General features: G+C 36.1%; 1 protein-coding gene across 14 annotated transcripts in view; it reads left to right on the forward strand.

Annotated features, from left to right (window-relative positions):
- The window catches only part of HDAC9 (histone deacetylase 9), a 944501-nt gene that overhangs the window by 667760 nt on the left and 251252 nt on the right, over positions 1–25489 (forward strand). For all 14 annotated transcript variants that reach the window (XM_045495014.1, XM_045495020.1, XM_045495015.1 and 11 more), the window contains 2 exons: positions 2938–3058; positions 8128–8177. In XM_045495014.1, the coding sequence (XP_045350970.1) occupies positions 2938–3058; positions 8128–8177 (171 nt within the window). The remainder of the gene's footprint in view (positions 1–2937; positions 3059–8127; positions 8178–25489) is intronic.

The raw sequence follows: 25489 nt of genomic DNA on the forward strand, positions 1-25489 counted from the left end.
TTTCTCCAGATCACTTTTCCAGGTAGAAACATTTTTCATAATGAGTTGGTTTTTACTGCTCCCTTTCTGTAGAAACATGTATATCTTGTTTGTAGATTTTGTCTGGCATCCATAGGAGCAGAAGGTGATTATTAAGAATAAGTACTTCCTTATATTTAGTGTAATTATTTTTTAAGAAATATATTCTATAATAATAAAAGAACCAGTGTAAAATACTTTTTTGAAGTCAGTATAAAATACTTTTTTTGAATTCATAAGGGAGCAGAGAAAGGGGGCCGGAAAGAAATCGAAGTGAAAACTTAGGAGCTACATTACATTTTAATAGTAAGAGGTAGGACAAGAGTATAAACTAGAGCAGAATACTTTGAGCAAGTCAGTGTTAAATAGACTGCATCAGATGCCCTATCCTTACTGTTAGTTAACTGATAGTACAGAAGACAATTACTGAGATTCAGCAGGTGTCCTCCTATGATTTATCAGCGCTTGGGCTACCATCAATAATTAAATCTTGTTAGCAGATTATTTTTGAAATGTGTGATTAAGCATTCCACGTGAATGTAAGTGGGATTGTGGGAGAATGAAAAAGGAGTTGGGACAAGCATGAAGTGTATGGTATGTAAATATATGTGACTAGTTTATAAAAACCTAAAGATATGTTTATTATTAATGGTATTTAATGTTATGCCAGAGGTAGAACTTCAATTCAGAGTTGAAAAACTAACTTTATAGAAAAAGAGGAAGGGAAAAAAATCAATGAAGCTTTATGACAGTAGCCAAAATGTGGGTTTGATTGTTAGCTATAGAATTGACATTGTTTAAGATATAGATGTTTCACTATATCAGCATGTGAAATGTTAATGGCTGTGGATTTCGTAGACTCATAGAAATAAGATTTGGAAGCCCTGTCATTTCACGTTGTTCATTATTCTGCCAGACTAAGACTGGTTGCCACAGTCTGGTTTCCAGTGCTGTGCTCATTCCAATTTTAGATGACTCAGACCATGGAGTTACCACTGTTTATCTTGGGGGATTTTCCACCAGCTGAAATCTCAAAGTTAAAATGTTAACCTTTAATATTTCTTTGAACTTTCTCTTGCTTATTTTATCTTATCATTTGCCATTCTTCTTTGGTTGTTCTGACCTTCCGTAAACTCTTCCAAATTTAATGTTTACTAGCAAACCACCTAGGGCAATAACATGTTTGTTTATTGATCAGAGCAATGACTGACCAGTTGGCCGTCATTAAATTTTCCTTTGTCTTCAGCGTTGTCTACCTGGTTTAATTTCAGCATTCAGTACCTATCTAGAAATAATTTCTCTCAAGCATTTAAAATTTTTTTCTAGAGATGTAAATTGGATGTCAAAAACAGGAAATTTCAATGCTATGACAAAGAAAATTCCATATGCATTTGTTTATTTATCTGGCACATTACAAGCGCAGTGTCAAGAAGTTTCTGTTTTACATCATTCCTGTTACCTTGTTCTTACTCCTTGGATCTCCCACCATTCCTCTCTCACTGTGACATGATGATTTATTTTCTGTGACAAGCAGAGCTCTGCCCTCTACCCAGTAAACCCCTAGGAAGTATCAGCATATTTGAGATTTTCCCAGCCTGCTTCCTTAAACATCAACAGCAACCACCTTTCCTTAAATTAGGGAGGTTGAATATGGAATTGTCCTGGTCCTCAGAGAGGTGTTGCTGTCTCCCAATGTTTTCATGTCACCTGGTGATTTCATGGTCAGGAACATGAGAGGACAGCATTTCCTGAACAAATTTTCTTTGAATTTCACTGTAGTTCTATACTAATATGTTACATTACAAGGGCTTTGTTGTGATACATATTTTAGGTGATACATTAATACTGCCTGGGTAATTTTGGGAAGCCCAGAAATTTTCAGAAGTAAGGCTAATTAACTTCATACACCAGCATGATCTTTATTGGACTTGTAGATATGTCAACTGAGAAATGTGGCCAAGAAGAATACTTCGTATATTGACTACCTGAGGTTTCATGTAATGTGCTCTTTTGTCTATGTTGAAGCACCATTCTTTGTTGAAATGAAAGTCTCTCCCTAGCATGTGCATAAAAATATTGACTGAGTCTAGAGAGTGTGTCAGACTATCTCTGGCTAAACAGCAGTTTTGGTTTTTGCTTACCTCTTCTGTCACAGTAATGGTTTTATAAAATACATTAAATTACTACAAAAGTAAAATAAAAATGGAAGACAAGATTTTATTAGATTCAAGAGATATAAAAATAGTTTGTCCAATTACTATAAATTTCTAAATATTTTCTCTGAATTTCTGTATAGACCTCATCACACACTATTCACAAACCATTCCTGAAATGTTACTGACCCTATCGGACATACTTTGAGTAACATTGATCTAGATTAATGATTCCGTGAGGTGCACACATGAAGTGATCAGCATTTTTGTGATAATAGATTACATTAAAATGTGTTGATATTACTATGTCCTTTAAGAAACAATAGAGAAATTGTTCTAACAGCTTCTTCAAGTGAATGTAAAGTAAGATTTTAATGAATTCACCTCTCAGCTAAACAGTAGCCACTAGGTTTTTTGTTGTTTTTTTTAGGGTTTTTTGTTTGTTTTAACCTCTGTTTTTAAGCTGATAACTTTTACAAAGGAGTTAACTCTTAATTTCTTTGTTATAGACTTATTTTTATGTCAAAGAACAATATGCTTTATGTCAGTTGCCCATTTGGGCATAGGCATAAACAATCCATAGACTCTGAACCTTGCATGCACTCATTTTTCAAATATTATTATGGTACTTTACTAAGCAAATCAGTGTCACATTCCAGCATGATGAAACTCAGTTCATTATTAATCATCTTAAATGTGACTTGTGTCTTACTTTCTTCTAAATGTTTTTAGTGGAGTACTGTAGGCTTCTGCTATTTTCTTTCAGCGAATTCAAGGTCGAAAAGCCAGCCTGGAGGAAATACAGCTTGTTCATTCTGAACATCACTCACTGTTGTATGGCACCAACCCTCTGGATGGACAGAAGCTGGACCCCAGAACACTCCTAGGTCTGTACGGGTCTCCATTCTACTGAGAATAGCACATTCCAGCACTATCATTAGTCAATGCTGTTGTCAGTTCAAAATACTTGGCAAGCAGTATGACAAAAAAATCAGCTTTTCCAACAGCATTGCTCTGTGGAATGAGTCCTTTACAATAGAAACCAGCATAGATTAAGAAAATCTTGCATTAGAAAAAATGACAGTGCAAGTTCTATGATGTTTACTGTTAAATTAACCTATATTTGAATAGTATTTGTTCACTGTGTTTTATCTTATGAGAATACATGCATTGTTGGCTTTGTCTACATTTTTAAGCTAAAATAAATAAAGATTTTCACATTCTTCATGCAATTTTATCTTCACCTTTCCAATTTCTTTTGTGTCTTTTAGTTTTTTACTTTGACCTTAACATATAAAAGGCACTGTACCAACTCATTATTACTATACCTAGAACATTACATTTTATTGTAAGATTGCATTTTAAATTTTAGTATAATCTATTTAATGCATACCTTAACTATGGAATTAAATAGTTAAGTAGATAGCAGAAGTGTAAGACTAATAAACACAATTTTTAGTTAATATATAATTTTCAAACATTTACCATTAGATATTAAAATAAAATTTATGTTGCAGAGCTTTGCATAAACTTTATATGAGTGATAGAAACAGAAGATTTCAGAAAACAGTTTGTGACAAAACCATATTTAGCTGGAGCAACTAATATTAATTATATTGTTTATTAATAACTTTTTATAGTGGAATAATAATACATGACATAGCAATGTATGCCAAAGGATCATATTTTAAGTATTTTAACTAAAAGGGTATTTTAGGACTTTTCCGTGTCCCTTTCTTTCAAACAAACCTATTATGTCAGATCCCAACTATTGGACTCTTTCACCTAATTTAATGCAATTTCTACGTGATTTATGTTAACTGGTCCTAAGCAATTCAAAAGCAAGTATATGACATGTAGTAGGCAGGCATCTTAGAAAGCAATTATAAAGGGAAATTAACAGTTACCCATTATAATGCTTACAATCTGCCTTTTAAAACAAATGGCAGGCACCCCTAAATTTGTGAAGTAAAGGCATATGGGTGAGTGTGTGTGAGCATGTGAATGCATGCATGCTGGGTAGTGGTAGCTTGGAGAGAAACTGACAGAAATGGGAACGCATAAAGACTACTCAATTTTTAGAAAACATTCAAAATTTGATGATGAGAAATACTTTGTATAGTAGAATTGAAGTTATATAATTAATATAAAGGCAAGTCACTCCAAACATATAATCTATATGTTTTTTTTTTCTGAATTCTTTTGAAGGAATCAATATTTGCACATGCAGATCTTTTACATAAAGTACTTCTTTTGCTATGGATACCATATAATAAATGTCCTTATTTTAACATGATTTAATAATCACACCTATTTTACCACAAAGTTGAAGCAAACTGAACTTTCATGGTTTTATGAGATCAAAATACTCATGTATTTAAAGATAAAAAGCTGTGTCCATTTTGATAATTGTTTAACTTAGTTAAGAGAAAACCAGTAGAAAACTTTCCTAATTGTTAAAATTCTAAATATGGTCTAAAAATTAAATATGGTCTAAAGGATAAATCAATCAAGGCATATGACTAGGTACTTTGGATTTAATTGGGATAAACTTACACATAAGCGTTTGAGAGGTGTTTCAAACAATCGTTATTCCACATTTTATCAAGCTGCCGAACAGCCACTTTTTAAAAATTCTCTTATGTTTTTATTTATTTGAAAGAGACAGTATGAGTGGAGGAAAGGCAGAGAGCGAGGGAGACACAGAATCTGAAGCAGGCTCCAGGCTCTGAGCTGTTAGCAGAGAGCCCAACATAGGGCTTAAACTCACGAACCTTGAGATCATGACGTGAGTTAAAGTCAGACACTTAACCAACTGAGCCACCCAGGCGTCCCCATTATTCCACATTTTAAGAGAAAGGAGGAAATAAACTTCAGCAATTCCAAACTGGTTTACTTATGAAACATGGCAATACCACTGTTTTTGTAATGAAATTTTACACTTGAGCAAAACTGATTTTCTCAAAATAGTCGACATATATATAATTTAAAAATTTAATGATTTACAAGTAAATGCCAAACTATAATTTAGAACCTGGACAAAGGAGTTTCCTATGATGTATGCCATGAAAACACCAAGTATCAATAGCTTAGTTTTTACAGGTTTGTTTTCTTTTTTTCTTTTCCTTTTTCTTTTTTTGTCATTGTCCATCAGTGAAATTTTACTGGAATGCACCCATCCCCATGCTTTTTTTTTAAGTTTTTATTTTAGTTCCAGTTCATTCACATATAGTGTTACATTTGGTTCAGGTGTATGATACATTGATTCAATAGTTCATTACAATACCTGATGTTCATCACAGCTTAATCCTCATCTATTTAACCCATTCCCCTACCCTCCTCCCCTCTGGTAACCATCAGTTTGTTCTCTATAATTAAAAGTCTGTTTCTTGGTTTGTCTTTCTCTCTCTCTCTTTCTCCCTTTGCTTGTTTGTTTTGTTTCTTAAATTCCACATATGAGTGAAATCATATGGTATTTGTATTTCTTTGACTGACTTATTTCACTTAGCATTACAGTCTCTAGTCCATCCTTTTCATTGTGAATGGCAAGATTTGTTTCTTTTTATGACTGAATAATATTCCATTCTCTGTATATACCATATCTTCTTTATCCATTCACTAATCAATGGACACTTGGGCTGCTTCCATATCTTGGTAGTTTTTATGGTTTTAATGTAAATAAATTGGCCACATATTATTAGTTTTTAGTATTTAATGTGAGATAATATTCATACAATTGATGATTTTAGAGTTAGTTTTAGATACACATGAGGAACTCCATAGACACCTCTCAGGGATCAGTGAAGCAATTTCAATATTTTTGGCACTCATGTGCCAGCTACATGAGTAAAGAAAGATAAACAGGGTTGTTGCATTGTTAGATCTAATGTCAAGCACTAAAATCAACTTTGATGACACTTAGAAGTACCTTAGTTTTTCTTGTGAATCCAGAAACTTAACTTGTTTTCCTTAATTCAAATTCTAAGTGAATAATCTCTTTTTTTTAAAAAGTTTAACCTTTCATCCTTTTTTGTGTGTGTGTGAAATTTAAATTTTTGTGGCTTTTTACTTCTATCTTCAAGACCAGACTGAAGCTGCCATGTACAAATATATAGAAGTTTATAACCCTCAAGATACCTTCCCTCTCTTTATCCCTTTCTTTCACTGTATATATCCTTTTTTCTCCCCCAGCCTCCCCTTCCCGCCCCCCACCCCACAGATTGGCAGGTGGGAGCTGTCTGTCAATGTGCATGCATATTTAATTGAAATTCATTCACTTGTATGATTTTATGATTTAAAGTAATACTACTATTTTTGATAGTTATGTTCTGGACTTAGGAGGAAGGATTTAAATAAAAGTTCATTATAACCAGACCTATCAGTCTTTGTATCTTGAAAGACATCTATAGCTTATAAAATGATTAGATTTGAAAATGGGCACCATTTGTCTATTTAAGTACTCTAGACTGTGTAAGGTGACACTTTAAAAACATTTTCTCCAATCATTTTTAGTGTAAGGTTTTCCTTTGCATTAATATTCCTGTCGTTCTTAGTACCAGTTTTCATTAGCTTGTGGCTAGCCAGATCTGAGTCCATGAATAAGGCAATATAATATTATTAAAAAATAAACCCAGTCAGTTCAGTGAATTAAAAATTTTTTACACATTACTAAATTTAAATTATTGATTATTTGGTTGTTTTGTATTATTATAAACATTACTAAATAAAAATTCTCTTTAAGCAGCTTATCATTTATTCTCTTGGAGTTTAATAATTTTTAAAAATTACTTTAAATTTTCTTTAGTACATTTAGTACATTGTAATATTACCCCTTTTTACTGACTGTGGAATGAAGAGTTCAGACATTAAAATGCACAATATTATATATTTTAATTTCACATGTGATCAGTACATCTTTGACCTGAGTCACTTTAGAGCCATTGGACTATGATACAGAAATGACCATTGCCTTTTCCTTTAATTACTTTGCAAGGAGGTTTAGGGAGTAAATATTTTTGTTTTCTCTATTAATGTACTAGATAATGTAGAAAATAAAAATTCAGGTGAACAAAATGATTAAAAATTCCATGAAATACCAATTCCAAGAGACAATCACAGGTAAGATTTTGGTATATATTTTAAAGAAGATATATATGTGTTTATATTGTATAGATTTCCCCAAAAGGTTATCCTTTTTACTTTTAAACAAATTTTTAATATTTATTTATTTTTGAGAGAGAGAGAGAGAGAGAGAGAGACTGACCGAGCACAAGCACGAGCAGGAGCAGGGAGAGAGAGAGAGGGAGATACAGAATCCAAAGGAGGCTCCAGGCTCTGAGCTGTATGCACGGAGTCTGATGCAGGGCTCGAACTCACAAACTGTGAGCTGTAGGTGGATGCTTACCAACTGAGCCACCCAGATGCCCAAAGGTTATCCTTTTTATAGTGTTTTTATTTTTAAAAATTTGGATTTTGAAGAGGCTTATACTTAAGACAAGTATACTTTGTCTTAGTTATATCTGAAGTAAAAATTAATAAGTCTGTGTATTTGAATAGATGTTTTAATATTTAAACTTTTTAAGAAAAGGACATTGTATTTCAGAAACTTTGGCTTAAGACATCACTTTAGAGGGATACACTCAGAATAACTTAGTTATTTTAAGTAAACTATAAATAAAAAACATATTATGATATATTAATTGATGTGTAGGCTAGCCAAAACAATCTGGAGACTCAAATTTCATAGGTGTGTGTTTTCACATAGGACAGTAGACTCTACATGTAATAATTATATTCATTTGCTTTGAGTTCTTGCATATCTAAAATTTGATTACTTTTCTTCTGAATCAAGTGATAAATACTATATGACATATCATGTGTTATTAAACACCAAAATTTTTAAAATTATAATTGTATTCCCAATTTATATATTTTTTCATGTCTTCTTAATGTGTAGGTGATGCCTCTCAAAAGTTCTTTTCTTCATTACCTTGTGGTGGACTTGGGGTAAGTATGAGTTTGTTTGCTGCTTTTAAATAACATAAACTACCAAAAAAAAAATCCTTTGATTTATCATTGTGGTTATGGGTAAAGCCATTTCTCAGTAAAAGTTATCATAAACTTCAGGACTGGCTACAGAATTTATAGGGCTCAATTCCAAATGAAAATGCATATCCCTGTGTGCAAAACTTACTAAGAATTTCAAGATGGTGACAACAGTGAATTAATCCAAGTGTGGGGCCTTTTAAATCTACAGTTCTGTGTGACTGCACAGATAGCATATCCACAAAGCCAACTTTGCTAGACTTATGTAGCTGGAAAAAAGGTAACACAAAAGGATTCAACCGTTTTGCAGCAGAATTCAATTTTCAAGAGACTCATACTGAGTACGCAAATACCTAATATTCCTGGTGAAAATGGCATAGACTTCACAAAGTGCTTTGCATTGTGGCACACTTTATTTGTGAACCCTGGGGCCATTTTTGTCTCCAATAATTAACAAAGCCTTTTTTGACCCAGCATATTTATACCACATTTCAAGGACAAATTTGTTTAAATATACGAAGAAAACATGCTACGTTTTGGTGGATGGTTAGAACATATCCTTTAACCTGCAATCTATTCACAGTTAACCCTTACCAGTAACAAGTTGTCATCTTGTAGAACTAAGTACTAAGTCATATTAGGAGAGCATATTTCTAGATCAGGTTTCAAGGACTGAGGAATTTAAGTCAATTAAGTTTCTTGGACATTGAAGGGAAAGAACTGTGTGTGCCATATTTTAGGCAATATTTTACTATCACTAAATTTTATACAGGGAAATCATACATATTTTCGGTTAATTCTTTCATTGTAGTGACTCTAGATTTAACAAGGATAATCTTTTTGTTTCTTCACCTATGATTCTATCCTCTTCAGAAATATAAATGGCAGCTACAAGAACCAAAATCTGCTTGGAATTTATAGTTTGCTAACATTATACCAGGTTTATACCAGTTTTGTAAAATAGTTATTAATACCATTTTGCAGATGAGAAACTGAAGGCTCAGAGAAATGACCTTATTTTCCTGAAGTCACACAGTAACGGGTAAAAGTCTAAAAGTATGAGGTTGATGTGCGTGTCCATGTGCAGGAGTTCTAAAAGAGCTTATTTGTTCTTTCCATGCCGTTTGTCTTCAGTAGGCTAGTCCCTGGAGCCTAGCATTGCAGCACTGTGGCTGATGTAATGTTCCTTTTGTGGCAGCTCACCAGTGAGCTTCACTTTTTGACCTTGAGCTCAGTATAATCACTATCCTACATTAAACCCTCCTTACTTTTAGCAAACCCACTGTGAAGCCAGGAACTTGCAAAATTATTCTAGAAAGCAGAGGATAAACTGACTTTTAAATTAGGTTTCATTGACAACGGATGGCATTGGCTTTGTCATTTTTTAACATCCCAAGTGCCCATTTTAAGAGAATGGCTGAGTACCTGAAAATGAGGCAAAGAATGAAACAAAGCTAATGGCTACTTAGAAGATTCAATGATAGGGAGGAAATCAAAGCTGTTAAAAGAGTGATGGTCATCAAACTCCCACTCCTTTACATTTAATACATGACGCAGAGCTGAAATGAGGACAGCTCCTTAGGATCCACCTCCCAAGTCTGACTTGGGTTGTGCCTATACTATATTATCCCTTGAACACAAAGTACCTCTATTCAAACTGCTTAAACTCATACCAAGGTAGCTTCTTATTCTTTAGCTCGAACTGTTCTAGTAAATTCTTAGAAGTGCCCAAAGAATGAAGGGTCACTGCTGCTTTTGTCCCTGTATGTCCAACATAAAGCAAAGTGAGTGTCATAAAATAAGTCCTTCATAATGTTTCCAAACACTGTCTTAATCCTTGGTGACAGCAGTGGTGGTAGGTAAATGTAGCTTTGGCAGACAGAGGGGAGGAGGAAGACTGGATTAGTTTGACTTCATCAGTATTGAAGAGGGCTGGAGAGAGGCACTTCTCTTTATTAGATTGGCCTATTGGTCTTCTGAAGGTTCACACTGGTGAGTGTGAACGTGTGTGTTATGCATGCATGTGCATGCGCAAGCTTGTCCATGTTGAAACTGTAAAGAACTAGTTTGGGACGCCTGGTTGGCTCAGTTGGTTGAGTGTCCGCCTTCTGCTGAGATCATGATTTCAGAGTCTGTGGGTTTGGGCCCCGCGTCAGGCTCTGTGCTGGCAGCTCAAAGCCTGGAGCCTGCTTCAGGTTCTGTGTCTCCCTCACTCTCTGCCCCTCCCCTTCTCACACTCTGTCTCTGTCTCTCTCCTCTCAAAAATGAATAAACATTAAAAAAAAAATAAATTAAAAAAAAAAAACTAGTTTGATTTGGCTTTTTTTTCTTCCAGAGACCAAATTGTGTTCTGAGGCATTCAGAAACCTCCTTACCCCTCAGATTTTGGATTTTGATATAAGTCCTAAGAGAAATTCTGAATCCTTTGTGTTTCTACCAGTCTAAATTTTTACCTTTCGGACAGTTCTAGACATAAAGAGTATACAAAGATACCCAGTATGAACCGAGAGTGGTCCAACTTCATAAGCTCTCTTCCCAGAGAACTTGGAAACCACTGAAATTGCCCTGTCTTAAGGCACTCATCTAGTCCAGATCATCTAAGATGGACCCATTAGTTTGAATCCTAAAATACTTAATGCTCCCCAATTGTTAAAGGAAACTCTAGTTCCTGGAATATATACTTGCTACTATATGGCTTTAATATATACCTGCTGAAGGCTAATGGATTGACTGGATTTTGAGGAGAATACCTGGGATGTTGTGAAATCAGAAAATCCCTACTTCTTATTAAATTTGCCCCTAAAATTGTATATAATACTTTTTTAAAGTTTTTAAAATTCCAGTATAGTTAGGATACAGTATTTTATTAGATTTAGGTGTACAATATAGTGATTCAACAATTCAGTACATTACCCAGTGCTCATCATGATAAGTATACTCTGCATATGAAAATTTGACAGTGTTGGCTACGTTGCTCAAAGGGCAAATGATACTTAAGTTTCTTTCAGGTATATTTTCCAGAATTACACTTTGAGCAACAATCTCAAGGGTTTCTAATTTCTTTGTGTTTGGTTCTCATTTTGTTAGTTACTAGGGCATGACTCATTTCTCATTAATATGTGATTGCACTGCAGAAAATGCATCAGTTGCAGAGAGCATTTTACCAAATCGCAGGACTTGGTCATTGTATAATGGCATAAATAATTAAGGGACTCTGAAAATAAAACCCAGTGCAGGACCACTTTAGTTCTCACTCCTAAGGGTATATCACTAAAAATAGTGATCATTTTTCTAGCCATCTGACCTGCTGCTGTGTGAAGAAATCTTGAAATCATTTCTCAGCTTTATTTTTCCCTCTTCACTTGATAGGCCACAAAAAAACCACAAAAGCAAGGACGAGCAGGCTTTTATGATAATGTCGTCATCAGCTCCCAACTTCAAACACTTCTGCGGCTTTTGAGTTGTCATTTATAACTTGGAACTGAATCGACCCATAATTCCCATGATACACTTAGAGAAATTGATAACAGACTCTGCACTTCTTTTATGGCTCGGAGGAGGCAACTCCAATCACATCACTATTGGCAGGCAATATTATTTTTTGACATGGTTGTAAAAGTATAAAGGGGCTTATGGCATTTGTTTAGATGAGGAATGGGCTCTCAAGCTGTGCTGGGGTTTACAGGACCAGATTAGTGAGAAGCAAAGGGAATATGATGTTTGCAAACAGGATATGATTTTATATATAAGTTTGGGTTTCATGCTCTGTTCCCTGGGGAAAGCCCTGCAGACAGCAGAGAATTCCACTTTTATCCTACAACAGACAAGCTCCTGGTGCCAAAAGGCAGAAAAATAAACGTGGTCAATGGGCAGTGTCAGACCCTTGATTGGAGGAGGAGGAGCTGTGGAAGAGGCAGAACAATTTCCTAGGAGGAATGAGGAATTGCTGAGCATGGGCAGAATCTGGGCCCGCCTAACTGGTCAAAGATGTGCCAAAAATGAGGCCCTGTGAGGTTTTATCAAGGCACCTTCTCCGGCAGCAACTCAGTCAATCTGTGAACACAAAGCTGGATTTTTATTACAAACTTTTACTCTGCCCGTATTCTATTTGATAACTCCTAAATCTGACACACTGTGGAGGTTAGAGATGTCATTTGTGTGATTTGGAGAGGGGGAGATGGGGAGAAGGATTAGGTGGTTGTGGGGAGGTAATTTAAGGCTCATTTCCATTGCCCTGAGGTTTTCAGCATACATTTCATTTATGTTCTAACTATACTTGCTGTATAGGAGGCAGGTTTGGATGAAATGTCTCAAATTCTCTTTCATTCTGTCATGTTTATAATCTAAGTTCTTCCTCCTGATATATAATATTTACGTATATATAAGTATTATATATGTACATACGTTCAGAAGTATCAAATTGTCAATTTGATACTACATTTGTATCTTTATATCATTTTACCCATTTATTACATTACATTGGTTCTTCCCCAATAACAGTAAAAAAAAAAAATCTAGTAGCAAGTCTTTTAAAGGACCTCTCTGACTTTCTTTATTGTGTTATAATATCAGGAGATTATTTATTTTCTGACCAAATCTATAGACAAATCGTTAAATTCAACGTAACAGAAATACTAGACTAATATATTTTTATCCTGCTCTTCAGAGTGGTCTTCTTAGAAACACAATCAGTATTTTAGAAGGCATAACAAATGCTATCATATGAAGAGTAAAGGGTAGGAAAAATCACTTTGTGCCAGTAATTAGATAAGGTGCAGGAATGTAGTTACTGATGAGACAAGGCCACTTTTCTCATTTGCTCATAGCCTATTCATTGGGCTGATTTGGACAAATGTTGTGCTGTAGAAACACAATGGAGGGGGCTTCCAGAACAGAAAAGAAAGAAGAGTGATGTTGAAACTATTCAAGTAGTCATAAGGTAAATAAATTTTCAAGAACAATTAGGAATGAATATATTTGTATGAGTATGTGCATGTGTATGGGAGGTGGTTATGAGTATGAGGTAGGGCTACACGTCCAGACATTAATTGTTTAGGTCATAATAACACACCATATTATTAAAAATTGCATCAAGCTATTGCTGATTAGGAGGGAATTTTTTTCCCTTAAGCAACAACAACACCTAATGTTTATGCCAAAATTTATATGTTCCTTATCGTAAGTGCACACATTATGTGCTGTTCCCATCCAGTTGTCCTAAGCGGGCACTTACATCTGCAGAGTTGGGGGTGGCATCTGTTTCTCACATGCGGTAATCAGGATTATGTTGATTTCCCTTGTATTAATGTTCAGCTCAAACGTAGCTTGCAATCAGTGCTTCATTTCCTCCGCTGCCGCTATCAGAGAGGCATCACAGCCCTCTTCCCTCCAGCATAATAAGAGGACCCACTAAGATTTGGGATTTCTCTTTTTCCCATCTCCCCTTTCCCATTTGGATTTTCATTAGTTTTAAACTGGATGCAAATGATACTAGCAGGAATACCACTCGGCACCTGGAAAAAGTAACACTGATAAGCTGCCCTAAAGAAATTATTTCAGAATTTTGGTTCATGTTATGGATTCCACAAAAAGATCATGTTGCTCTAGGTGTGGGGCAAAATATTATGCAAGCTAGGAGATGCCTTCTAAATAACAAAGGATGTTTCCAGTATTGCATAGAGTATGCTAATTGTATATACTCAATAATAGTTACAGGGAAGTAGATGGCATTCCCTACAGAGATAAACATCTATATGTTACTCTGTGTTTACTACAAAATGTAAAATGGCATATAATCTTTAAGTATCTGGTGTTCATGGCAGGAAAGAAATTAGAAAGAAATTAGAAAGAAATTCAATTAGAAATGAAAACCTTAAGTTCCTCCTCAATTCACTTCGCTGTAGCATCTCATTTGTGATTAAATTCTTTCTATCGCTTTGACTTTATGGCTAAGCACAACAGGATGCATTTTCAAGTTCCAATTTCATTTTCCTATTTAAAGTACACATGTATATAACAAAGCTATTAAAATTCTTCTGTTATCAACATGAGATAGCTTAAAAATGCCATCATCAAAGCCTTACACATGTGTTTTTTACATTCTTGGGACCACAACACCTATAAAAAACTGTATGAGCAACACTGTCAATCAACCAAAGTACTGTCAATAGCAGAGAAGAAGAAAACATGCCAATTTCTGGAATTTCTTGTTCTATAATCTTTCTCTTGTCTGTAATAATTTTCTCTAAAGAAATTGAAACTTAGATTAGATTAGATTAGATAAACTTAGATTATGCTATTCCTAAAGGTAGATGGGTTTGGTGAACATTAAGCTTCTAATTCAAGAAATTTATGGTTCTGTGAAACAAAAGCTCTCAGAAATTAAAACATACTTGAATAAATTCAAATATACAATCATAAATTGGTTGCCACTTCTATTGTCAAGAAAACATAAGGCCTGAGGTCAGATGAACACTTAGAGTTGACAAACGAAATAGTACTTAGAAGAAAAGGAATCTTTGGTCAGCTTCTATGTTGTGCAGCTTAAAATAGACCTAAATCCTGGCCCATCTCACCTTTTCATTTTGATGTGAAAAAACTTCATTAATATTTTTATTTGTCACATCTCTACCCTGGATCCTGATCCCGATATTAATCTCTATGACAAACTAATGTCCAATGCAGAATATTGATACAGCCTATTGGATTTTTCTTTGTTAAGTTTATGGCAGAAAGTTTAGTAAAGCATAATTTCTAAATTTTCATATAATATATTTCAAATTCCAAAACTTAAATAAATTAGTTTGCTAAATGCATGAGCCATAGCAATCAGTTCATGGCAGAGTCCCTAGGACTTAACCATTCCACACTCCTGGGTAGAACCCATAGCTCCTGACTCATAGGCAAGCAACATCATTATTACTGTACAACGTCTTCTCTTAAGATATAGAATAATTAAAATTAAGAACTTGAAAGAGTAAGCAGTATCTTATAAACAAAGCATACATTGAATCATTTTTTAATGAAGACTGTTAAAACACTAATACATTTGAGAATGATATACACCCAAAATCATTTGGTTAATTTATTTTGTTACCATATTCTAACTAATATGATTTATATGGCCTCTAATTAATGTTTACTATGGGCACATGTAGATATCCTTTAAAATGATCCTGTACCATTTTGAAGTGTGGCCTTTCAAAGAAATGAAAACAAGGCCTAAAAGTAGTGAAATTCTTTGCTACTAAATAGATGACTTTTTAATTAACCTATTGCCCCTCTTTCAGACATGTCAGCATCTATTCATTTATCCATTAAAAAAATAGGTTTTGAGAGCCTCCTATGTGCTAAGTGTGGAGCAACTCTAGCCTCATATTCTTATTTAAAAATTTTTATTTTCTTATCAGTTCTCAATCATATCCCTTATTAGGCTTATCGCTTGTACACTGTGTTAAGCTTCCTCTATTGCTGTTCATCAACTTTATGAGAAAGACCTGAGAGTCCATGATGATATGGACTGAAGGCAAAATATCTGGTCTCTTAATTGAACAAAATCCAAAGTCATTTTTCTAATGAAAGATTTATGCAAGACAGCTTTCCTGTCTCAGGTTTCTTAGAGGCATCAAATCTTCATTTTGAGAGCTAGCAAATGAATGCACTCTCTAGCATCAGCTCACTATTCCATTAAAAGCAAGTAAAGAAGAAAGAAGTCAAACGCAACGAATTGGCCTTTAGATGTAATATACTCACAGCTTCGGGCAGAATTTATTCACTCACTTATTCACTTGTTTACACAATAAACGTATACTGAGGGCTTACTATATGCTAAGAAACTATAAGTACAGCAATGAGTAAAACAGAAAAAAATTCTATCCTGATGGGGGAGACAGATAAGCAAATATGCATTAGTTCAGATATGTGTGTGTAATGATGAATATTCTGCAGAAAAGAAAGCAAGGAAGGAAGACAGTATGGAATCTGGTGGGGCTTGGGGACAGAACTGGTGGTTAATGGAAAGTGTTACCTTTTGGAGATCAACATTTCTGGGTGACAGATGACCTGGGAGTCCTGGCTTCTTGTGGTGACTAAATTAAGGAGGGATAACAGGGAGCATGAGGGTAGGCTTGTCAAGACTGCTCAGAGTTTCTGGGTCCCCATCTTCACTCCTACCTATGAAGATGAGACCATCTTGGGATAGGGTTCTGTCCTGAACACACAGAGTTCAGGGCCTACTTTTTTGACTCCTGGATTTAAGTGTGGTGGTGGAGGTGGGGGAAAGTTCAATTACAGGCAACCCTGTAGTTCCTGAAATCTCTCTTAAGATCTGACCTTGGAGGATCTTGAAGGTAGGGGCACAATTATCCAGGCTGTGGCTGTGAGACATCTGGGTAGCTCCAGATCTTAGCAGCATTATGTGCTTTGGGGTTCCCAGTCCCTGGGAACATTATTTGGACATAGTTTCCCATATTGTGCAGCTGCAAATTAGATACAAGAGTCTAACACCTGCCATTTTCAAGTATATTGAAAATGCCCTGACATTTGTATTATATTTCCCAGTGGTTTTTCATGTGCATTTTAGCTGCTTCTTTAATGGACGCTATTGTATTGTGTCCTCAGTTGTCTCCAGCTGGTCCCTGCTGATGTATATCTGAGCTGTGAGAGTCAAGATAACTGATTTATTGATCCCATTAGGTTAGTGAATGAAGCAAAGGATGATGACTTCTCTATTTGTTCATTGCCAATTGTGTGCTGTGTGTATACAGCACAAGGAGCACAAACTTTGGGGTCTGAATTCCAGGGCTATGTTTACTATTAAATTTCTGTTGCTGATACTCTTAATATCTTCAGTATTAAATGGGATGAATCAACAAAAAATTTCAGCTAAGTTGTTTACAGCTGTACTCTAACCATCTAAGTAAAATTATAACCCTTAACTTTAAACCTAATAGTGTACAGAAGGTTGACTTGATGAGATGATTATCTATTAGGTGAGATGCCCTGACCTCTCCAGCAGGGCCATAGAGAACCCTTTAAAACATACCTATTTATTGGTTCTTGTAGAACTGGACTGATTCACTGTCTTTACATGGAGCTTCCAGTGATAACCTACCTCATGTCTTAATCTTCACAGCATTCCCAGAAGTCTTGTTACTAAAGGTGTAACTTGGACTTTCTACTCTACAGAAAAGGAAAGTGAGGTTCAGAGAAGGGAGTAACTTGTTCAAGTCACACAATTAGTAGGTGGCGAAGTAGAGATTTCCTGATTCCCAAGCTCTTGACCACAGTACTGTGCACACACAACTTACCATAATTTTAACCTCATATGATTATCGACACTCATTTCCCAAATGAGAATAATCCTAGCCATAATAAAGCACAATTATTTCTTTTGCTGAAAGCCTTTTCTTTTTTGTACTTCCTGTAAGGTATTATCCATGCTCTCAGGCATCATTAATTTGGGGTGAAAATTATGCACCTATACACAGCATTGTAATTTGAACTAAAATACTGAAAAACCTCTGCCACTGGACCAATCCACTGTGGGATGAGTAAGATAGAATCTCATTTTACACACCTGTGGAGTTAGAGTTAATTTTATTAAGCTGTCTTGGAAGAAACAGGGCTCTAACTTGCACTGTCCAGTACTTACAAGGATTAGCATATTATGAAATATACTTTCCATAGAGTGTTCACCAGATTAAATGAAGTAGTAGGAAAATACTGAGATGGTCTTACTTGGCTATATCTCTAATTCAGTCTTGGTGGGACTGACCAGCCGATTACTATGAATAGAAATAAGGACTCTGAGATTCTTTGATTGACCACATAACCCAAAGTAATTCATATATTATTGGGAAATCCTTGAGTCCACCAGTACCTTAAATAAGAATCCTTAGAATCGTAAGATGCAGCACAGCCACAACAGATATGTTCCTATACTTATTCTCATCAGCGGCACATAAATAGCAAAGGGATATTTTTGTGAAGATGAAGAGTGACTAGAAATTGTACATGTAAGGTCAGGGCTGTCAGAAAGCAGTTGATCATACTGGAAGGGGGGTTATGGTAGAGCATTAATGTACATGGCATGCCCCTTGTCTCTTCCAGCTGCTTCATTAATAGTTCACGCCTTCTTTCCATATGGAATATCGGTCACAGTATTCATTCATCATATCCATGGTTTTACTTGGAATCTGAAGGTCCTCCCTATAGCTTCTCTATTTCTTTTTCATCTCACCATGACTAAAAAAGCTAAGGTGTGGACATTATAACCTACAAGTGATCCCAAGGGAGTGGGCTGTCATTCATGTGTTCCTCTTAGTGTTGAACAAAAAAGAGAAAGCATGTGGGTTTACCCACACATTGTCATCATAAATCCATCCCAGCTCCATTTCAAAAGTCTCAGGATTTCAGCAGAACATCTAACATGAAATGAATATATACATTCAAAGAAGAGGCATATTGTATCACATGGGAGAAGGGAGGAGGCCATTGTTAAAGGCTGCAGAGCCAACCAAAGAATACAATGAAGAATACCATAGGTCCTTGGCCTAGAAATATGACTGTCAACATACTCCTACAGGAATCACCCAGATTACAGAGGGCTTTCAAGAGATTCTGAAGTACTGCTACCTAAATAACGCAGAACCTTCCTTGAGTGGTTTTACGGCTTTAGGGTGTATGTCTTTCCACGGAGCTCCAGAGTCAGAGAAATCAGCAATGTAAACTCTATCTTATAGTTAATTTGACTTATCTTAGCCACAGTTTCTTCATCTTTAAAATGGGGACAGTTGGGCCTCTCTCATTGCATTATTATGAGGATCAAATATGGTGATGTAGGTTATCAGTGGCAACTCTGTGTAGTGAATGGATCTGCATTCTGATGGGTGGCCCTCATTAGGTCTTGTTTTGCAAAGAATAAAGAAGCTGCTGCCTCAAAGGTATGATTTTAAATCTTCTTCAAAGTCCTGAAACCTTCAGGTCCCATCTGACATACTACCCAGCTAATGTTCTCCCGTTAGAATCGTGGCAGTTTAGGGAGACTAGTAAGAAGGATATGGAGATTGTTTTCAGAAGCCCTTGTACTGAGATACACAGAGAAACTTGATTTAGAAATTAGAACATTTGGATTCAAGTCTCCACATTGTCTCTGATTCAACAGAACTGGATGGGGCCTGAAATTCTGCATCTCTTACCCATATGATGTCAATGTTGCTGATCCATGAACCACACTTTGAATGATAAGATCCTGTGTGACTACAAAGGGGCAAATAATTTAATTTTTCTAGGCTTCAATTTCTTTATCTCTGAAGTAGAGGTAATTAATGAAACATACTTTATCATCTCCTTTGGGGGTCAAATATGGTATTACTATATGGTAATACTTTATCTAAATTTAAAACAGATTTTTTTAAGTTTATTTATTTATTTTGAAAGAGTGAGAAGGTGTGTTTGGGGGAGGGGTAGAGATAGGAAGAAGAGGATCTGGAGCAGGCTCTGAACTGTCAGTGCAGAGCTTGAGGTAGGGCTTGAACTCACAGACCATGATATCATGACCTGAGCCACCCAGGCACCCCTAAAATAGCTTTAAAAATCAGTTTTTCTGGAGCAATCATAAAGCAGGCTCCCATTAACTTGATACTGGGGATCTGGTTGACAAAGACTTACAGGGATGTCTTGTCTTCTTAGGGCAAATAGTTAAGACCTGGAAGTTCTATGATGAGTAGGGGTACACCATGACAGAGGTTGGGGGCCCTAGAGGCACCCCCGATGTTACTGGTTATCAAGCTAGAGAAAGGAGGAACCTGATGCTAGCAAATGAAAGCTATAGATCTAGGTGTGGTGCTAACTAAAGAAACATGTTCTTCACGAAATCAGTGATGTAATGCAGGACTTGAATGGGGAAACTATTTTTACATTTTAGCCAGAGTCAAACCCTGTCAAGAAATATATCACTATAGAATTGACTTATTTTCATCCATTAATTGATTCTCTTGGCACACATTTATTAAGGATCTATTATGTGTCAGATGTGTGAAGATACACCCTTAGCACTGCGCTCATGGCTCTTAACACTAGTTCTCATCATATATCATTAAGAAGAGATCTATAGAACAAACAATACAGAAAATCTTTTTTTAGTTCTTATCTGCATTTGTATGCTCAGGCTGCCATATAAAGACACCACAGACTGGCTAGCTTCAACAACAGAAATCATTGTTTACCAGTAGCTATATAAATATAGGGTATTCCTAAATAATAGCTCAGGTATCCCATGAAGTTATTGATTGTTTTCCAAGCTTCACAGTCATCCTGTATATGGAACATCATGTAACTAGCCTACTGCAAGGAAATCCAGAGGAAAGAAAAGAAACAAGTACAAAACAAAACAAAAACATCTACTTATAAAACCTGATTAACCTTTTATTTTTTATTTTTTTATTTAAAAACATTTTTCATGTTTGTTTATTTTTTAATTTAATTTTATTTTTTTCAATATATGAAATTTATTGTCAAATTGGTTTCCATACAACACCCAGTGCTCATCCCAAAAGTGCCCTCCTTAATACCCATCACCCACCCTCCCCTCCCTCCCACCCCCCATCAACCTCCAGCTTGTTCTCAGTTTTTAGGAGTCTCTTATGCTTTGGCTCTCTCCCACTCTAAGCTCTTTTTTTTTTCCTTCCCCTCCTGCATGGGTTTCTGTTAAGTTTCTCAGCATCCACATAAGAGTGAAAACATATGGTATCTGTGTTTCTCTGCATGGCTTATTTCACTTAGCATCACATTCTCCAGTTCCATCCACGTTGCTACAAAGGGCCATATTTCATTCTTTCTCATTGCCACGTAGTACTCCATTGTGTATATAAACCACCATTTCTTTATCCATTCATCAGTTGATGGACATTTAGGCTCTTTCCATAATTTGGCTATTGTTGAGAGTGCTGCTATAAACATTGGGGTACAAGTGCCCCTATGCATCAGTACTCCTGTATCCCTTGGGAAAATCCCTAGCAGTGCTACTGCTGGGTCATAGGGTAGGTCTATTTTTAATTTTTTGAGGAACCTCCACACTGTTTTCCAGAGTGGCTGCACCAATTTTAATTCCCACCAACAGTGCAAGAGGGTTCCCATTTCTCCACATCCTCTACAGCATCTATAGTCTCCTGATTTGTTCATTTTGGCCACTCTGACTGGCGTGAGGTGATATCTGAGTGTAGTTTTGATTTGTATTTCCCTGATAAGGAGCGACGTTGAGCATCTTTTCATGTGCCTGTTGGCCATCCGGATGTCTTTTTTTTTTTTTTTTATATATATGAAATTTATTGTCAAATTGGTTTCCATACAACACCCAGTGCTCATCCCAAAAGGTGCCCTCCTCAATACCCATCATCCACCCTCCCCTCCCTCCCACCCCCCATCAACCCTCAGTTTGTTCTCAGTTTTTAACAGTCTCTTATGCTTTGGCTCTCTCCCACTCTAACCTCTTTTTTTTTTTTTTTTTTTTGATGGTTTCCTGTCTCACATTCAGGTCCTTTATCCATTTTGAGTTTATTTTTATTTTTATTTTTCTGAATGGTGTGAGAAAGTGGTCTAGTTTCAACCTTCTGCATGTTGCTCTCCAGTTCTCCCAGCACCATTTGTTAAAGAGACTGTCTTTTTTCCATTGGATGTTCTTTCCTGCTTTGTCAAAGATGAGTTGGCCATACGTTTGTGGGTCTAGTTCTGGGGTTTCTATTCTATTCCATTGGTCTATGTGTCAGTTTTTGTGCCAATACCATGCTGTCTTGATGATTACAGATTTGTATTAGAGGCTAAAGTCTGGGATTGTGATGCCTCCTGCTTTGGTCTTCCTCTTCAAAATTAGTTTGGCTATTCGGGGCCTTTTGTGGTTCCATATGAATTTTAGGATTGCTTGTTCTAGTTTCGAGAAGAATGCTGGTGCAATTTTGATTGGGATTGCATTGAATGTGTAGATAGCTTTGGGTAGTATTGACATTTTGACAATATTTATTCTTCCAATCCATGAGCAGGGAATGTCTTTCCATTTCTTTAAATCTTCTTCAATTTCCTTCATAAGCTTTCTCTGGTTTTCAGCATACAGATCTTTTACATCTTTGGTTAGATTTATTCCTAGGTATTTTATGCTTCTGGGTGCAATTGTGAATGGGATCAGTTTCTTTATTTGTCTTTCTGTTGCTTCATTGTTAGTGTATAAGAATGCAACTGATTTCTGTACTTTGATTTTGTATCCTGCAACTTTGCTGAATTCATGTATCAGTTCTAGCAGACTTTTGGTGGAGTCTATCGGATTTTCCATGTATAATATCATGTCATCTGCAAAAAGCGAAATCTTGACTTCCTCTTTGCCAATTTTGATGCCTTTGATTTCCTTTTGTTGTTTGATTTCCATTGCTGATGCTAGAACTTCCAGCACTATGTTAAACAACAGCGGTGAGAGTGGGCATCCCTGTCGTGTTCCTGATCTCAGGGAAAAAGCTCTCAGTTTTTCCCCATTGAGGATGATGTTAGCTGTGGGCTTTTCATAAATGGCTTTTATGATCTTTAAGTATGTTCCTTCTATCCCGACTTTCTCAAGGGTTTTTATTAAGAAAGGGTGCTGGATTTTGTCAAAGGCCTTTTCTGCATCGATTGACAGGATCATATGGTTCTTCTCTTTTTTTTTGTTAATGTGATGTATCACGTTGATTGATTTGCGAATGTTGAACCAGCCCTGCATCCCAGGAATGAATCCCACTTGATCATGGTGAATAATTCTTTTTATATGCCGTTGAATTCGATTTGCTAGTATCTTATTGAGAATTTTTGCATCCATATTCATCAGGGATATTGGCCGGTAGTTCTCTTTTTTTACTGGGTCTCTGTCTGGTTTAGGAATCAAAGTAATACTGGCTTCATAGAATGAGTCTGGAAGTTTTCCTTCCCTTTCTATTTCTTGGAATAGCTTGAGAAGGATAGGTATTATCTCTGCTTTAAACGTCTGGTAGAACTCCCCTGGGAAGCCATCTGGGCCTGGACTCTTATTTGTTGGGAGATTTTTGATAACCGATTCAATTTCTTCGCTGGTTATGGGTCTGTTCAAGCTTTCTATTTCCTCCTGATTGAGTTTTGGAAGAGTGTGGGTGTTCAGGAATTTGTCCATTTCTTCCAGGTTGTCCAATTTGTTGGCATATAATTTTTCATAGTATTCCCTGATAATTGTTTGTATCTCTGAGGGATTGGTTGTAATAATTCCATTTTCATTCATGATTTTATCTATTTGGGTCATCTCCCTTTTCTTTTTGAGAAGCCTGGCTAGAGGTTTGTCAATTTTGTTTATTTTTTCAAAAAAACAACTCTTGGTTTCGTTGATCTGCTCTACAGTTTTTTTAGATTCTATAATGTTTATTTCTGCTCTGATCTTTATTATTTCTCTTCTTCTGCTGGGTTTAGGCTGCCTTTGCTGTTCTGCTTGTATTTCCTTTAGGTGTGCTGTTAGATTTTGTATTTGGGATTTTTCTTGTTTCTTGAGATAGGCCTGGATTGCAATGTATTTTCCTCTCAGGACTGCCTTCGCTGCGTCCCAAAGCGTTTGGATTGTTGTATTTTCATTTTCATTTGTTTCCATATATTTTTTAATTTCTTCTCTAATTGCCTGGTTGACCCACTCATTCTTTAGTAGGGTGTTCTTTAACCTCCATGCTTTTGGAGGTTTTCCAGACTTTTTCCTGTGGTTGATTTCAAGCTTCATAGCATTGTGGTCTGAAAGTATTCATAGTAGAATTTCAATTCTTGTGAACTTATGAAGGGCTGTTTTGTGACCCAGTATATGATCTATCTTGGAGAATATTCCATGTGCACTTGAGAAGAAAGTATATTCTGTTGCTTTGGGATGCAGAGTTCTAAATATATCTGTCAAGTCCATCTGATCCAATGTCTCATTCAGGGCCCTTGTTTCTTTATTGACCGTGTGTCTAGATGATCTATCCATTTCTGTAAGTGGGGTGTTAAAGTCCCCTGCAATGACCACATTCTTATCAATAAGGTTGCTTATGTTTATGAGTAGTTGTTTTATATATTTGGGGGCTCCGGTATTCGGCGCATAGACATTTATAATTGTTAGCTCTTCCTGATGGATAGACCCTGTAATTATTATATAATGCCCTTCTTCATCTCTTGTTACAGTCTTTAATTTAAAGTCTAGTTTGTCTGATATAAGTATGGCTACTCCAGCTTTCTTTTGGCTTCCAGTAGCATGATAAATAGTTCTCCATCCCCTCACTCTCAATCTAAAGGTGTCCTCAGGTCTAAAATGAGTCTCTTGTAGACAGCAAATAGATGGGTCTTGTTTTTTTATCCATTCTGATACCCTGTGTCTTTTGGTTGGCGCATTTAATCCATTTACATTCAGTGTTATTATAGAAAGATACGGGTTTAGAGTCATTGTGATGTCTGTATGTTTTATGCTTGTAGTGATGTCTCTGGTACTTTGTCTCACAGGGTCCCCCTTAGGATTTCTTGTAGGGCTGGTTTAGTGGTGACAAATTCCTTCAGTTTTTGTTTGTTTGGGAAGACCTTTATCTCTCCTTCTATTCTAAATGACAGACTTGCTGGATAAAGGATTCTCGGCTGCATATTATTCCTGTTTAGCACACTGAAAATCTCGTGCCAATTCTTTCTGGCCTGCCAAGTTTCAAAAGAGAGATCAGTCATGAGTCTTATAGGTCTCCCTTTATATGTGAGGGCACGTTTATCCCTTGCTGCTTTCAGAATTTTCTCTTTATCCTTGTATTTTGCCAGTTTCACTATGATATGTCGTGCAGAAGATCGATTCAAGTTACGTCTGAAGGGAGTTCTCTGTGCCTCTTGGGTTTCAATGCCTTTTTCCTTCCCCATATCAGGGAAGTTCTCAGCTATTATTTCTTCAAGTACCCCTTCAGCACCTTTCCCTCTCTCTTCCTCCTCTGGGATACCAATTATGCGTATATTATTTCTTTTTAGTGTATCACTTAGTTCTCTAATTTTACCCTCATACTCCTGGATTTTTTTATCTCTCTTTCTCTCAGCTTCCTCTTTTTCCATAACTTTATCTTCTAATTCACCTATTCTCTCCTCTGCCTCTTCAATCCGAGCTGTCGTCGTTTCCATTTTGTTTTGCATTTCGTTTAAAGCGCTTTTCAGCTCCTCGTGACTGTTCCTTAGTCCCTTGATCTCTGTAGCAAGAGATTCTCTGCTGTCCTCTATACTGTTTTCAAGCCCAGCGATTAATT

Source organism: Leopardus geoffroyi, chromosome A2 (assembly GCF_018350155.1).
Source record: "Leopardus geoffroyi isolate Oge1 chromosome A2, O.geoffroyi_Oge1_pat1.0, whole genome shotgun sequence".
Classification (NCBI taxonomy): Eukaryota; Metazoa; Chordata; class Mammalia; order Carnivora; family Felidae; genus Leopardus; species Leopardus geoffroyi.